This window comes from Calidris pugnax, unplaced genomic scaffold, assembly GCF_001431845.1.
Source record: "Calidris pugnax isolate Ruff unplaced genomic scaffold, ASM143184v1 scaffold45, whole genome shotgun sequence".
In the NCBI taxonomy this organism is placed as follows: Eukaryota; Metazoa; Chordata; class Aves; order Charadriiformes; family Scolopacidae; genus Calidris; species Calidris pugnax.
This window is the reverse complement of record NW_015090764.1, coordinates 993,099-1,010,233: the sequence shown is the minus strand read 5'-3', so window position 1 is coordinate 1,010,233 and position 17,135 is coordinate 993,099. Positions and strand designations below refer to the sequence as shown.

Genomic DNA, 17,135 nt, shown 5'->3' with positions numbered 1-17,135 from the left:
CCACAAGAAAATTATTCTTCAGGCCTGGATGGTCGCGTGATTTTTGAATACAAGAATTTGGACTACAATGCCGTTGTGCATCAGAACTGTCTTTACCAGTAGCAACGGAGACGTTCAGTGACTCGATGCCGGGGTGAAGCGCTCTGCCAGGGGGTATGGCCAGCATCCGATGGCACAAGAGCTGTGTCTCCAGGGAAAGTCCATCACCTTCACTACCTGCAGAACAAAGACACTGCTCAGGTCACCTCACAACCACTGCCACATCCCTTTTTCCCCTCCCAAATACAGTTCTTGCTAATTCTCTGTCACAACTACACCCAGCCCCTAACCTCACCAGCTCCTGTGCAGCAAGAGCTACCAGAGGTGAGATGGGCACCTTACCTGGCCCACTCCAGTCTCCCCAGATCTCTTCTCCAGTATCTGAAGTGGTTTTGAGGAATACCTGTGCAACACACCTGCAGGCACAGAGCCTTGTAGCCTGAGTGCAACAATCCCCTGCACAAGCAGCCACCAGGCCAGTGGACATCTGCCCACATACGCGGGCCATGACCAAAGGGACAAGGCAGAGAAGAGGCCACATTTGCTGATCTGGTCCAGCAAATCCCACATCCCTATTGATAGTGACGGGTTCAGCCTTTGCAGCACACAGTACCACCAGCTGGGTGCAACTTGTGAATGCAGACAGTTTAACCAGAGGCTTCAATTGATTAGTTGTTAAACCATCCAACAGCCCTGATATGTTTGGGCTGATACACTGGTGAAACAGAGTTGAAATCTATCCCAGGTCATTAGTAGTTGTTTGACTCACACTGTCACAAAGGGAAATGGAAAGGGAGAGGCTTTAAACAATCCTGCGTGCAGACAAGTGAAAATGCAGAAGACCACAGACCTCCCAGCCGGCTCAGCTCCCCAAAGAATTCTTCCAGATTCATTATTTAGAGCTACAGAGACAGCTACACGGCTGCGAGAACACCCAGCTCATTCCTAAAACGTGCTCACCCTTTGATAAAACAGGCTCAGGTTGCTGGAAACGAAATGTTCCCCTTCAGCAGCCATACCCTGATCCCAGACTCGTCCCGGGGTGGCTCTAAGGGAGCAAACGTTGCTACTGCACCTCTGCCTGCACGACCAGTGCTGTTGTGGAGGCCTTGCTCAAGCTTACCTAAATTTAGACCCTTACCTGAAGTTTTACCAGCCTACAGGGGCACTTCAGGCACTGCCTATGCCACTGGAGACTCATCCCTCCACAAGGTTCAACGAGCTCTTTGCTGGGCTGAGATGCCACAAAAATTCTTCCCCTGTTGTCTACTTACAGCAGGTCCCGTGCCCTGTCCCTGTGGATTGATCTGTGCAACACCCCTCCAACCACACAGCGCAGTGCTGTTAGTCCCTTTGGAATAATTCCCTGGAATTAGAGGCAATTCCCTGGAAGCTGAGGCCCAGTCTCATCTTTTGCTGGCCTGATGTAACTGGCAAGCGAAAGATTGCTCTGGGTAATGCACTTTGCATCGCCTTCCCCCAGGAAATAAGCCACACTGGCAAAAGCATCCTTTGGCTGGGGAACCAGAGAACCAAAATCCCATCCTAACCATTCTTTTCTTCCTTCTTTTTTAAAGCCAGAAGTGCAGACAAGACCCAGGTGAGGTATCCAAAGTCACAGGGGAAGCCTGGGCGACACAAGGAATCAGATCCAGGCCTCCCACGGCCCGACCTGCCTCTTTGTCACTAGACCATGGCTCTCTAGGGATGCTTCAAGAAAAAAATAAAATTATCCTACTTTTTCCTGATTCAACACAGAAAAGTTTTACAATTTGCAGCCATATTTGTCTCCTGAGCCTCTTCAAACCACACTCTCGTGGGACTCTCCAACTGGGACAGCAGCTATCGCCAGAGGTACGATGGCTCCTGGAGCAATCCTCTCCTCTCCCTCATAAGGGTCTTACGATTCCTAATAAAGGCAGCAATTTTGCTTCCAGCTTTTACAAAGCTTTTTATGGCTCTGGCTGCTTAAAATAATTAGGAACCATAAATTCAGGGCAAAAAGACTTGCACAGAGTGCGACACGAGGGAGGGAGTATTGACTGAATCAGAATAAATCCTAATTTATACTGGTGAACAAAACACTTCCCACTTCCCATCTTTGACTTCCATCTCTTAACTTTTTCCCTGCACTGACAGGCCTCAAAGACCAGAATTAGAGCTCGGCTGAAACGATAAAACAGGTTTCCTGCCCCGTTTACAATAAACACCACTGTAGCAACTGCAGTTTCCAGTGAAGGAAGTTCAAATCCAGGCTGGAGCTGCCGTGCTGGCAGTTCAGAGAAGTGTATAAAATGAGCAGCTCAGTAAAACCACCGATTCCATGAACAGCCTTAAAGGCCAAGCTAAAGGCTGAATGTGTAAGAAGAACAAATTACGCAGAAACTCTTCTTGCTCAGACATCTCAGTGCTCCCAATCTGTTCCTGTCCACACAAGGCTCCCAGCCCTCGGGGCAGCCAGGCTGCCCATCACCTTCAGCAGTGACTCTGGTGCAGACAACATTAACCTGGACTGTCCAAATCCCTCTCTGCCGAGCCCAGGAGGATGCCAGGAGGGTGAATTGAAGTTCTGCAAATGCTTAACTTACAAGACAATCTCTGCAATGCTAGAAAGCTCACTACCATGCTAAATTATCTCTGCTGCTCTCTGGTTGCGGCTGCAGGTACGCTACATATTCAGATCTAGGACGTTTCTTCAAACAACCTCAGCATCGGATGACTGTAATGTTCAATTTTCTTTTCAGCGAAGAGTTAGTGCTCAGCAGAGAGTTGAAATCATTACTGCTGCAAGGTCCGGGAGCTCTCCTCATGCATCTACCAATCAGCCTCCAATCTCCCTTGACAAAAGGATATTTGGACTTTTTCCTGGAGAAATCTCTCATAATTCAAGGTAACGACACCACTGCCACTTTCACCCCCTTCCTTCCTCCTGGTGTTGTCGTCGTTTCTGGGATGCATTTCTTTGTGGTCCATCAGCAGGGCTGCCAGCCTCCCTACTCCCTTTATAATATAGCTCCACACATCTTGTAGAGATGCCAGATTTGCGGTGTTGTCTTGTCAGTATTTCTAGGAGTTCAATAAACATTTTAATTAAAGGAATGTCTTCTGAGCCAAGAAAACCGCAGCACGGGGGCAGGATTACAGCCCCTTGATGGCTCATCGCCAGCATGACACTACTTCCAAGTGTAAAAGCTCAAACCAGCTCTTGTGACAGGTGACACAAAGTGAGGGGCTAGACCATGGCCACAGACAGGTGCCTAGAGCAGGTGAATTTCTTTCTCTAGCTACCACGAGGCTGTTACTCCCTTCCCCCTTCTTCACCTTCTGGGAGGCTCCAGAGCCCCAAACTCTGCCTAAAAAAGACAGCATCCTCTGCAAGTGTCCCCTCCAGAGAGAGGGGGGAGAAGTAGAGAGGGCCCTGGAAGAATCACCTAGTTTAGGTGCTCAGGAAAGTGGCACTCATTGCTCAAAGAGCGCACAGCTCTGGTGGGAGGAGGTTCCATCTGCTCCTCCTGCTGATCCTGCAGCAGCCAACAGCCCCTGCCTTCTCCTAGGCCAACAGAAGCAGCCACTGACTGGCCTCCGTGGTGGTCTCTGTGCTACAAAGCCCAGCTTTGTGTTCAGACCATCCCCAGCAAGCGCTCCTCATGCTTCTTTCCAGACCTGAGCACAGAGATTTCTTCCTGTTCTTTTAAGAGAAAACATGACGGATCAAAGACACGGCACAGCTCGTCCTGGCAGCCTCAGCACAGCAAGAGCAAACACGTACCTCCTGGGTCTCTCACAGAGGTTTGTGGTGCACCAACACAGAAAATCCAGGTCCAGGGCTCTAGGACAGGATCAAAAGGGCCGCAGAACACAATGCAAAACAACTCGCTGTGGCTGCACTGACCCAGACCTGTCCTGCCACTGGCCACTGCCACCTAGACCCTCTGCAGCTCCTAAACTCCCTGTTTATTCTTGACAGGTCCTACTGGGAGGCTTCTCGTCTCCCCCTCTTCTTCTGGGTCCCTATTTGCAGCCAGATCATTCTAGTACTTCTTGCTCAGCTTTTCTTTTCCAGACCAAAGCTTGATGTAACGTAACACACCTGCAACCAGCTTGGGAATGAAACATCACCCTGACCCTTCCACCCTTCCCTCACACACCTGCCCTTCCACCAAGCCCAAAGCTCTGGAAATTGAAATACCTATTACTATAATGACGGGTTTATTCCACTGAAATTCCAAGCAACTGATGACAGGAACATTTTCCACATCCTCAGGTGTGCTGACAGTTCCCACCACTTCCCAGCCTTCTGCGGTTTTAGCCTAGAAAGGGAAAGGAAAAAGAAAATGTTAAAAAATTGACTACTTTTCAAGCTTAAAAAGAAAGTAAGTCATGTCTGTAAACACACTTCTCTTTTTTTTTAACATTTTCTGTTAAACTGACGGGCTTTTCTGGGGTTTTCTGGCATTCCTTGAATTTTTACCACCAAAGTCCTCCCAGTACCAGCACACAAACCTTGATTTTAGAAGAAGGAAAAAAAAAAAAAAAAGTAATTTTCTTTCTGATGTTTATTCCAGTTCAGCAAGCAAACAAACAGCAACTGAAAAGGTTTTTATTTTGCCCATACAACGGTTCTGGGAAGGTTTTTGCCAGGAAAGGATACAAAAAGAGTAGTGTTAAGCAAATTAACATAAGGCTAATCCACAGAGCAATGCAGTAGAAGGTCTCAAGTGCAGGCTCAGCCACCAGAAGCCCACAGTAACGTTTTCAAACACCGGTGCCAAAAATCAGCTCATACAAAAGGCAGGGCACTCAGCACTCAGTGCCTCGCACAACCAGAGAACGAGCCTTCCCTCCCGCACCCTAGTAAAAAGAGCCTTAATTATTTGTCTTGGAAATCCATTTTAACAATAAAAGAACTGCTGCTCCTTGCCAGCTTCATTTCCTGTGAAACTGGCACTTTCTACATTACTTTATATCAAATTTACACCAGCCAGGCAATGCCAAGGGTTAGGCCAGTGAATCCGGGTCCAATTAAATGAACTGCTGCAATGGCTCAAAATGTTAATAATTCAGGCTTTACAGTAACAAAGTGATTCTACCAGCTGTTTCAATTAAATATCAATATATTTTATGCGACTTTCATTTCACTGTTATCCAGAGCTCCAGCTGCCACAGACCTATTGTACAGCTGGACAAGGGTTTTCTAGCACACCAAGTGGGAAGTGTCCAGGCTCTTACCTCCGCTCGCCCTCCTCGTGGTCACCCCAGACTGTGACAAGCTTTTCCTCAAAGGGACACAGGCACACAGTGACCCCAGACCGGGTGCCTCCATTCCCCTCTGCCCTCCCCCCCTGTGCTGAACCCTCCAACCCCACTGCTCACCCAGGGACCCCACAGGAACAGAGCAGGGCAGATGAGAGCCTGCAGCTCCCTGCTTGCCCACACACACAATATTCAGCTGGTTCCCAGCCCAGCCAGGGCACAGGGGACCTTCCACAAGGGATCAGGGCAGTCATACAGCGCTATCACAAGGGGATGGATGAACTCTGCCAATTCAAAGCAACATCCCTGGGTTTGTTTCAGTTTAAACCACGTTTCTCCACGCGCGCTCCCTTTCCTTTTGCAGCACATTCTGCAAAGGGCCCCTATCTCAGCTCACTGCATAAGTGGAGAGTAAAAAGATTCCCAGCAGCTCACACCAGCCCTGGTTTCTCCTCTCCCCTGCTCCAAAGGCTGCCCAATGCTGCCATCGTGTGCCTGGGCCCTGGGATGCTGCCTCCACCACACGCCAGGCAAGACCTGCTGCAGGAGCAGCTCTGGCTTCAGTCCTCATGGAGAGAGAAAGAAAGAGAGACAGAGGCCATCCTCACCAAGCTCACAGCCTGAGTACGGGACACAGTGTTCTCCTGCCTTCACCGCCTTCCAAAAAGGACCCACAACTCAGACCTGTCACCCCACCCCATGGAATGGGACTGGGGGTGCACACCCCAAAGAGGTGGTCCAACAGCACAGAGCACCGGCGGCAAACAGGAACACAGAGCAGGAGCACCAAACACTGCAAATAACTGAGCGTTTTTCCTGTACCTCCTCTCTATTGAATACATGCGATATTTCAGGTTTCCTGAAAGGAAAATGAAAAAATAAAAAAAAGAAAACACGGATTATTCTACCTTCAAAAAGCTCCGGAGATCATCTGTGCTGTAGACATCGAAGACTTCCATAGCTCCAGAGCTCGCTTTGCTCACTGTGGGAGTCAAGGGGCAGCTGCAAGGAAAATCAAAAAGGAAAAGCGTCACATGACAGCAAAAAAAAGGAAATACAGGAGAATTTTAATTTCTGTATTTCTTTCTCTTGCCTCTGCCACCCAATTCCAAGCAGTCCACCACGGATCTCACTCGCTATATGGATATATTTTCCTTATGGAGACTAGGAGGGCTCAAAAATTAACCTAGAACTAGGTTGTAGCAGTTTTTTGCACAAACAGAAAACTGAAACGCAAAATGGGTTAAAACAAAAAAGTACCCAGGGAGGTTCCTTACCAGCCTGGAGTATCATGCTCCCTGAGGAGCACAAAGCAAAGCAGCAGTGAGCCAAATTCAGATCTCTTCTGTGCTGTAGACATCGAAGACTTCCATAGCTCCAGAGCTCGCTTTGCTCACTGTGGGAGTCAAGGGGCAGCTGCAAGGAAAATCAAAAAGGAAAAGCGTCACATGACAGCAAAAAAAAGGAAATACAGGAGAATTTTAATTTCTGTATTTCTTTCTCTTGCCTCTGCCACCCAATTCCAAGCAGTCCACCACGGATCTCACTCGCTATATGGATATATTTTCCTTATGGAGACTAGGAGGGCTCAAAAATTAACCTAGAACTAGGTTGTAGCAGTTTTTTGCACAAACAGAAAACTGAAACAAAATGGGTTAAACCAAAAAGTACACAGGGAGGTTCCTCACCAGCCTGGAATACCATGCTCCCTGAGGAAAGCAAAGCAAATCAGCAGTGAGCCAAATTCAGCTCTCTAGCTCAGTCCCAAAAAAAAAAAAAGAAAAAAAAAGAAAACATGGATCAAGAATTTAACTCAACTTCAAGAATTTCAACTTGTTGAAACTTTTTTTTTTCCCAAACTGCATCCATTCCATGCATACTTTAACCTATTCACAGAACAACACCTATGAGCTCTATGGCCTTGGACAACAGACCTGGGTAAGACAAACTCTGGAGTCTGAACGGCCAAAGTCACTCCTAAAGAAACTCTAAGATCTGAAGGACAACATGTTGCGTTAGTAGTCTTTCTGTGCCAGCATTAACTGGAAATACAAGAGCTTTTTGTCATATGCTATACTAATCAATGATAAATGCTGCAGTTTTACATCAGAAAACGTTAATATATGCAACGTGTTGCAGTAATTCAAATCCTAATGAACAAAAACACTGTTCAGAAAGCTCCAGAGTGTTTTTACTAATTCACTGGTATGAAGGAAATGATGAATAACTTATCCTTTCATTTTCCTGTTAATTTTGAAAATGAAATTCTATTAATGTAAAACAAGAAAAAAAAGTTTTGTTTTGTGTTCATCCTGACATTTCTTGAGAGGAATTCTTAACTTTTATAATATATTCTGTATAAAATATCGTAACTCGACATTAGACTAGATGATCTCTGAAGGTCCCTTCCAACCCCTACCACTCTCTGATTCTATGATTATAATTTCTCATATTTAATATTTCTATAAGAAATTTAGAAATTTTGTCCACACAAGATGACATGATAAATCACTAAATAGTCTTATATTATAGTAATATAATGGCCCATGGGACCGCCGCCTCCCCGTTCCTACCGCCCGCCCCGCGCCGCTTCCGGCCGCCCCGAGGAGACGGGGATCGTCCCGCCCCTCGCGGCAGCGCCCCCTGGCGGCCGGAGGTGGCGCAACCGCGCCGGGCCCCGCCTCGCTCCCGCCCGTCAGAGCCCTGAGGGGGAGAGGGCGGTCCCGGCTGCCCCCCCCCCAGCCTCCACTGACAGGGCCTTAATTAAGGAGAAAACGGCTTTTACCCGTTATCACAAAATCTTCACGGTTGGAAGGGGGCTTTGAGATCATCGAGTCCAACCACAAAAAAAAAACAACACCAAAAAAAAAAAACCAACCCCACAACCCAACCCAAACCAACACACACACCCACAGAGACACAAACCAACAATCTCAGGCACTAGGGGATGCCCTGAAGAGCCACATCTACACGTTTCTTAAATACCTCCAGGGACAGTGACTCCACATACATCTGGAATGGTCCAAACAGCATCTAATGAGCATCCTGAGGGTGATGTCCTGCCCCAGTTACCACCCAGGCACCATAATTGCAATGTCCTTCTCCAAACGCCAGCAGAAAGAGGCTCTGATGCCACCATGGGGCTCAAATCTGCAACTTTACACCAAAACGCTGCTTTTCTAACTACATGCTAGTTTATATCCACCTTTTAATTTCATAAATGGCTAGAGAAGGGGCAGGCAAACAAGGAACTGGATCATTCCCAGTGATAGGAATGGGACAAGCCCCCACATGCAGCTTTAAGGCTTGCTGGGGTTTATCCCGCACACAAAGACAGCCCTGGGGGCTATGGGGGGACAAGCCACAGTATTATTTTAAAAGGATTTTGCAGAGAGAAGCTAAAGTATTTCAGTCCTTTTCTGTACTGTTTGCCTGAAGTACTGGCAAGCTATGTCAGGCCACAAAAATGTTCTGAAATTGCTTTTACACAGAGGTCTTAAGTAAAAATCCTGTTTCTCCTGCTGCTTATCAGAGCCAACTGTGCTCAGGATTCCTTCCCCCCAAAAAGTCAAAGCTGGGCCTAGTCACCATCTGAGATCACATAATCTGCCAGATAAAGTGTTTGCTGGAGGGAGAGCAGTTTCAACATAACTGATGATATATTCACTATAGATGACAAAAGCACAAGATAGGAAAACCCCATGCTTTTAATTCTACAAATGCTCTCTGCCTATTTACAAGGTATCCAAAATATCTGCCTCAAATCCAGCAATGGCAGCCCGTTCAGCCATTCATTACTTACTTGCAAAAAAACCCTTTGTATTTCCACGACAGCAAACCTGAGCTCAGGAATGTGCCCTCTGCCCTTGGACAAACATAAAAGGGGACTGGGAAATAAAAATGCCTTCAAGTTATCGACAACGATAACGTGTCTTGCTTTGAGGCAAGTGGGAGAGACTGGGAGAGTTTGATATCCAAGTCTGGGTAGCACCAGCAGCTCATCCCTTGCAGAGTTCACCCAAACCCAGCCATGCCCAGCAGCCTACCTGGGGATTCCAGCCAAATCCTACGTAGCGTGGCTTCACTGGAACAAGGACGGGCGAGTCCAGCCTCCACAGGTTTTCTGCAAGACAGCTCTATGCTATTCTACTCTAGAAAGCAATTGCATTTTTTCTCACAAAGAACCCAAAAAAAAATTGAAATCGCCTGTTTCTGTTTGAACTCTTCACAAAAGAAAGGTTTGGCTGTGAACAATAAGAAGGGCGTTATGTTTTAACACAAAAACTACTATATACACAACAGAAGAACCACAGTGTGCCTCTCTCTTTATTCTTTATTTTACAGGTCACAATTAGAAAGCTACTGATAAATTACACGTTCACCCTCCTGTCTGGGGTTTTTAAATGCCTCGGAGTCGTGCTGCCAATCCCACCTCATCCCAGGAAGGTGGCACAAGGTGCCAGCACGTTACATGAGGCTGGTGCGGGTCGCTCGGCTGCTGTAACCCCTACACAGGCAGCACTTCACATGGGAAGTTAACGGGCAGCAGGAATTATCCCCTAAAACCATGTTTGAAATGGAAAAATATACTGGATATCAATTTGAGGTTATTTTATAGACTTGGAGGGGGGGAAGAAAACAACCTTCCAGGGCTGCAGGTCAGCCAGGTTGTATTTGCAGGGAACAATTGCCCAGACTGACCCTTTTTCAAGGTCTTGCATCTTAAGCAATTCTCTCCTTTTACAGAGCAGAGAGATAAGTTAGATCCCTCCTCAGCCAAGCATTTCAACATCTGCTTGACTTTGTACACAGCTGCGGCCACCAACTCAGGTTTTCACCAGTGCTACCCACACCCCTGCTTATATTTCTTCTTTTTCTGCTCAGAAGTTCCTAATTTCTCAACTTCTTCTTTTGGCCTCCAACTCTTAGCTCTACCATCTTCTCTTAAAAAAATAACAAAAAGGATGGCACACACCGCACAGCGCATCTGCTGAGTTTCAACAAGCTCCTGCAAAAGGAACGTTATGGAAAATATCAGGAGTTTCCGGATCGAGTCTCACTGAACATCACAGGGGCATTATAAAAAAGCAACAGAGCGCTTGAACCTTCCTCAGCCAACTGCCTCGGAATCATGGATCATGGTGGGATGGAGACCGAAGAGGTTTTCCAGCTGGTGGATCTCCGCTGCAGCGAGGATTGCTGGCTACGTGCAGACCCGGGGTGGCCACTCCTGGAGGGACAGGAGCTAAATCAGTGCTGCAGGTGGAACCCAGCTCTGTGACACGAACCCACACAAAGGCACCACCTCGGCCAGGCAGGCAGCATGTTACAGCAGTGCCAGATTGCACCAGGGGGGATGAATTTCACCCACAGCAAATTAAAAGGCCAAATCCAGAGAGGAGGCTATGCGTACCTGCCAGCAGAAACTGGTGACAGATGAGGAATGGACAGAACACACCATGAGCATGTGTTTATAAAGAGGAGGGAAAAAAAAGGGGGGCAAATTGCCTTTGTTTTGCCATTATGAAGGAATGTTTTACCAGTTTTTCTCCTTGTATCCCTCCACAGTTGCTCACCTTTGGCACAAGGAATTCTATGTATCACAAGATTTAATTAATAATAATACTTCATATCAACACTCAGCACTTACATAGCGCTTCTCATATTCAAAGTGCTTTACAAAAGTTTGTGAGTCCTCACAACACCCCTGTGAGGTAGGTAAGTATTATTATCCCCCATTTTACAGATGGGGAAACTGAGGCAGAGAGGTAAAGTGACTTGCCCAAGGCTTTACAGGGAGTTGAAACTCATGACGTAGTGGCCCAGTTCTGGTCTCCTTTATGGTGGTGTAACACAGGTGAACTCCCACAGGGCTGTACTGGTGTAAGCAAAGCAATCCAACCCAAGCTTCTCTGGCTCCTGATCCTCTGCTCCAACCAACCGACCGTACCTGCTCCACCTAAACCAAACGTTCACCTTCCGAAACGCTACAAGAAGTCCAGAGCGCAGCAGGAGTGCAGATCCACAACCTTAAGGCAATGAGACATCTGTTAACAGCTCCACAGCTCCGCAGGAAGATGGGACTACCGTGTTTCTGCCACGCTGCAAGAGCCTTGAGACGACTTGAGCGGTCTTCAGCTCTGCAGGCATCAGCTTTGAGGCTGATTCTCTCCTCCCTCACGTTAGAATAAATCCGGAGCAAAACAAGGGGGCTGCACCAGCGCAGAACCAGTACGAGATCTGAACCAGACTTTTTACCTGCTACTTCGTAGGCAGATGCCCCTGCTAATATCCTTTCATTTGGACAGCTTCAGCACGGTTCATTTCACTCTCTCTCTCTCTCCAAGTTCGTATCTCTGCATATAAACAAACTTCCAACATTTCCATCTCACCAGCACCAGCGTTTAACAGCACCATACATCTTTCTAAGACCGATCAATATTTCCAGAAAAGTGTCAATGCATGCAAATATCACATACAAAAACATCAAGAGTGCTGGGAGATGATACCAAGGATAGAGGTGATCACAAGACAGCACACATTTAGTTTTTATTAAAAATACCAAACAACTCACTCTTACTGTAACTATGCCACTTAGATGATCATTCTAACCTGCAGAAGTACAGGTACTTTTCCTCCAACTATTTACCTACCTACCTAGAAAAAAAAAAAAAAAAAAAAAAATAGAAATAGCAAGCACACACATTTATACTTCCTCAAACTTCCAAAAATCCATGTGAATGGGAAAGGAGGGACTGGGGAGGTGGGTGAGGTCATACACTGGGTTTAGGCAGTGGAGTATGAAAGAAGTAGAAGATATCACATGCATCATTACCATCAGTAATCAATCTGATGAAAATAAACCCAAAAATTAGATGGATTCATGTATGACATCCACTGAAAATCTCGAACCCTAAGCACACTGAAGCTGGCAAACATCTTGTGCCACTTCATCTATGTCCAGACACAGCATCAGCAAATAGGATCAAACAAACCTTGAAAAGAAAGCAAAAGGAAGAATAAACCAGCCTGGAGAAAACAATCTTCCACAAACCACTTCCCTGCATTATTTTCAAATACATTTTACTCTTAAGCAGTTTCAGAAAGGAGTGGGGGAGAAAGAGACCCACTACTGTTTCCTTTTAAACTGGCTCAGCACCAGCACCAGCTCAGAGAGAGGGAGAGAAAAAGAATTCTTCGAACATGATCCTTGGTCCTTGATTAGAACATTGCCAGCCAGCCGACGAAACCCTACATTGCCAGAGGGTTCGAAGTGGAGTGGACACACGGTGCTGCTCACGGTCCTCTTCGTTTGCTATGAAATCTGCTCCGTGGGCCTCATCTGTATATCTCCGATCTAGAAGAGACCAACAGAGGATTTTACTGGAGCACTGAAGTCTGTTTTAAATCTCACACCGGGTGCTTTCACGCTGGGCCATCACAGCGGCAAGCTGCACAGGAAGAAAGTTCCTGTGGCTAGAAATGAACCTGCTCCGCTGAGATATGAGCAAGAAATAAAGGTGAATGTGAATTCTCTGCTTTTAGTAAAAGGGATAAAAGCACAAACGTGCGCAGAAAAGAGTGGAAGATGACACCGATGATAAACTCTCATGGTTCAAGTCTTCAGTTTGGTCCTGCTCACAGAGGGTCAAGCAGAAACGCTGCCTGATCAGCCACGGGCAGGGCTTTTTATCCTCTTAAGACAAGATCCAACGTCAAGACGGCCACGTCTTGCTCCAACGGAGCAGAGTTCACACGAGGGGCTGCTAAACCTCTCGTGATCAAAGTTTGCTTCTGCAACAGGAACTTTTCTGTTGCGTATCCTAAACTTTGACACTGCTCCTGCCTCCTCCTGGCTCCAGCTCAAAGCTGGTCACTTATTTCTTTGTTTCACAGGAGGGAAGTCCCTCTCTGGCAGCACAAGCCTCCTGGTTTGAGGTAAAACAGAACCGATTTTCTCTCCAGTAATTTTACTTTTCAGCTAAGCCTCTTCTAACTAACTGAGCTCCCTCCCTCGAGGAGCTACGCAGCCCTTGGCACGATCGAGTCCAACACGTTATTTGGGAACGGGCAGAACCCGACCCAGCTGCAAAGACCATCAGCAAATCTCAGATGGCACCATCCAAAAGAGCAGAACGTGCCTGTATCTCTCCCCTTCCCCCTGCCTTGTGCTGTCCTTGGGTCTGGGGTTGGAGCAGCCTTTGCCTGGATCCACAGGGTTGGGAGCAGCCCGAGCAGCGCAATCCCAGAGCTGCCTTAAGGGATGTGTAAACAAACGTGACCACTGCTAATCCCCAGCCCAGGCTCCCTTCTAAGCACACAGCTGATACAGTGGCTGAGGCACTGATTAGCAAATGTCAGGGCAGCAGTTGCCCTCCTTTGCCTTCAGCCACCCGCAGCAGAGTCCTCCAACCCAGCCAGAGCCTACCTGTACATGAGGTGGGGCACTGAGGACGTATATGACAGCGTTAGCCATATCTTCAGCTTTGAGACACTGGAAAGAGAGGAAAGATGTTCTCAGTCCAAGGGCACCTCAGGAAGTTAACGACAAGCTCGCTCCTTTCCTACCCATCAATAACGAGTTTCAACAGTGTCACTGGGGCATGTCAAAAAGGTGCAAGCAAGCAGGAAAAAAAAAAATAAGCCATTAAAAATTTAACAAAGGATGTGTCTGATGCTGTTAAGTCTCCATTTGTTGTGAATACTCTTACTTCTGGCACAGGAATTCTGCCAGGTCAGACATTGCCATCCTTATCAAAAACTCCCAGAGAAGCACAAGAAATCCTGTGCTCACCATCTGCAAGACAACACACTCTCATGTGCTGTTCTTCTTGTGTAGGCATGTTTGCTTATTATCCCTTCCCTTTGATAAAAACGTCATAGCCTGCAAAATGTCAAAGCTGACTGATATTTATTTACAGGAACATCAAAATAAAAGGAAAAAATATAGGAAGTGGGAAATTGAACCTGAATGAAAATCTACATAATGCATACTACATAATGCATAAATATTGGTGCAAAATCTGAGTGGTGAGACTTTGGGGATCCTGATTACATCCCGGAAAGTACTGGGCACTCTGCAGAAATAGTTCCCTGTATATTAGCCAGGAGAGAGACTGTTAAACTATAATCAGAGCCACTTCCCTCTGTTTCCATTTCTCCATGTCCTACCCGAATGCTCTCATAGGTTGCAGCAGCTCTCTCGGGGTCATTATCATGAAGTTTAAAAGCAAATCCTGTTTCCACCAGTCCTGGAGATATACACTGGAAAAAAGCAGAGCACATCCTAATAGGATTTGTAATTCCCCTTTAGCAAAAGAAAAAAAAAAAAAAAAGAAGACAACTTTTTAGCACTAAAAAAGTCAAAAAAAACCCAGCCCCTTTTCTATTGTTCTCCTTCCCCATCCTTTTCTAAGGGAACAGTTTCAGAGAGCAGACTTTGCCTTAATGGCTGTTGTGGCCACCGCTGGTGGGTTCTTCCCTCTTCATGCCCCAAAGGGGCAGAGAAGTGGAGAAAACAAGGGAAAAGCTTGCAATACAAGTTAACTTCTGTACACATCACTTGTGAGGTGCAAGGTGTGAATGAGAACACCCGGCCCAGCTGATCACCTCCCTCTGCTATCATGAGCTCCCCTCGCTCCCAGACAAGCAACCACCTACTTTGTGCACCCAAAAAGTTTATTCCCCATCCCAGCTCATTGCTTCCAGCCCTTCTACCACCCAGTCTCTCCCTGCCTGGGAAAAAGAGGTGCCCAGGGACAGTTGGCCACAAGACTTGAACATTCCCAGTGTATTGAGTGCTATTTTTGCGTTTTCTGGCCTGTTTTCCAAAGGGAAGAGCTCTGTCCCATAAAGCCTGCCAGCTCTCTGCCACCCACAACAGCAGGAGAGGGGAGGAGAGCTCAGGGTACTCACTGTAGCTCGTATATGGGTCTTTGCTTCTCTGAGCTCTTGCCTCAGCCCCTCCGTGAGGGCTGTGACGGCGTACTTGGTGGCACTGTAAAAATGCACCACCGACTGTGGCACAACGCTGTGGCCGTTCATGCTGAGGAGAGAGCAGAAAGGAAAGTGCTGAGAGGATGGGAGGCAAGGAGAAGACAGGCTGAGGGAGCTGGGGTTGTTCAGCCTGGAGAAGAGAAGGCTCCAGGGAGACCTTAGAGCAGCCTTCCAATATCTGAAGGGGCTACAGGAGAGCTGGGGAGGGACTCTTTGTCAGGGAGTGCAGTGACAGGACAAGGGGGAATAGTTTTAAATTGGAAGAGGGGAGGTTTAGATTAGATACCAGAAAGAAATTCTTTCCTGTGAGGGTGGTGAGACCCTGGCCCAGGTTGCCCAGAGAAGCTGTGGCTGCCCCATCCCTGGAGGGGTTCAAGGCCAGGCTGGATGGGGCTTGGAGCAACCTGGTCTGGTGGGAGATGTCCCTGCCCAGGGCAGGGGGGTTGGAACTTGATGATCTTTAAAGTCCCTTCCAACTCTAACCATTCTATGATTCCATGAGAGTCCCGCAACTCTAACCATTCTATGATTCTATGAGAGTCCCAGGGAGGAACCAACAGGATATTCAAACCCTGTAATGAACACAGCAAGAGACACTGACACGGTGGCTACGTGAGGAATTCCCCTCTCCCGTGGGAAATGTGGATCACCAGAGGCCCCTCTGGACATGGCTGTTTTTCTGGAACTGGTCAAGAAGTTTCAGTCATAGAGTACTAGAATGGTTTAGGTTGGATCTTCAACCTTACACCATCACAAGTGGTTGGCATTGTCCTTTTCTCCCTGGTTGAGTCTTTCTGGCATTTAAACCAGCAGGTTAAAAAAAGTGGTTTGAAAGAAATCAACCATGACAATCCTTGGGAAACCCCTCCTTGGGCACCATCAGCCTACTCCAAGGTTAAAGCTCCAGTGCTTAAATCCTCTCTGCGAGGCAGGGAAGAGGAACCACACGTGGCTGATCCCCCATTCCCCCCCTTGCCTCCCCATACCTGTTAATGTTAATAATATGCCCATCATCGATGTTTCTCTCTTTCATGGACTGGTAGGCCTCTCGGGTGCAGATGCTCACAGCCATCACGTTGACCTGAGGGAAGAGAAAAGAAGAACCTGAGACCCACAGGCCTGCCTGGCACCCCTTGCCTTGCCCCCCACACTCCCAAAGCTGTGGGTGGAGGTCCCAGTCCCAAAATCACAGCAATTCCTGCAAACGCCAACAGAGGGAAATGCACATTCGCATCCCGCACATCCCGCTGTGACCAAGCTCAGGGCTGCAGTGACAAGGGGTTACAGAGGCACAGAAACTCAATTTAGTGAGACACCCTCAGCTTCTGCCAGAAATAAATAGATTTAATTGTTTTATGGGCAAGGGTGAGGGTAGGGTGCAAAGGAAAGGAGAACAAATCCACCTCCCCACGGTCCCCGCTCTGTCCAGGAGACAAAGCTGTTTGTTTCGTACAGCGCTGAGCACGCTGGTGTTTGGGCAGCTGATAGGACACCAGCAGCAGGTAATTAGGTCAGGTAGTTAACGAGGAAATCCCCCGATATTGCCTGTCAGAGCGCCAGGCGCTCAGAGGCACTGCAAACAGGCCAGCAAAGAGCTCCCCGGGCACAAATGAAGGCAAAGACCACATCGTGCCATGGGGAGGGCCAGAGTGGGCAAGTAACCCTGGAGATACGAAAGCCACCAATCTGTCACACTATCTGCTGCCATTCTCCTCAGCCCACACCGGGTAAACCAAAGAAGAAGAGACACTGCAATTTATCCAGTCCTTTAGCACAGGATTCAGAGCTCTCCAGGCTCTTGCTCTTTGGACCAGCACTTCCCAGCACGGTGTGGCTCGGTTAAACTC

At 47.5% G+C, this 17,135-nt stretch overlaps 2 protein-coding genes across 3 annotated transcripts in view; both read right to left on the bottom strand.

Annotated features, from left to right (window-relative positions):
* Positions 1-18: 18 nt before the first annotated feature.
* LOC106894423 (rRNA methyltransferase 1, mitochondrial-like) lies at positions 19-7,883 on the bottom strand. The gene is made up of 5 exons (XM_014953101.1): positions 7,866-7,883; positions 6,201-6,294; positions 4,229-4,349; positions 97-216; positions 19-62 (listed from the first exon to the last, which is right to left on the bottom strand). Exons 2-5 carry the CDS (start codon positions 6,249-6,251, stop codon positions 19-21), a joined length of 336 nt encoding a protein of 111 aa, XP_014808587.1. The 5' UTR covers positions 6,252-6,294; positions 7,866-7,883.
* A 3,000-nt stretch (positions 7,884-10,883) lies between these two features.
* Positions 10,884-17,135, bottom strand: part of DHRS11 (dehydrogenase/reductase (SDR family) member 11) — a 28,446-nt gene continuing 22,194 nt past the window's right edge. For both annotated transcript variants that reach the window (XM_014952125.1, XM_014952045.1), the window contains exons 3-7: positions 16,275-16,369; positions 15,208-15,337; positions 14,464-14,556; positions 13,721-13,786; positions 10,884-12,649 (exon numbers count right to left, since the gene is read on the bottom strand). In XM_014952125.1, coding sequence (XP_014807611.1) covers positions 12,608-12,649; positions 13,721-13,786; positions 14,464-14,556; positions 15,208-15,337; positions 16,275-16,369 — 426 coding nt within the window. In that variant the 3' untranslated portion in view covers positions 10,884-12,607. The remainder of the gene's footprint in view (positions 12,650-13,720; positions 13,787-14,463; positions 14,557-15,207; positions 15,338-16,274; positions 16,370-17,135) is intronic.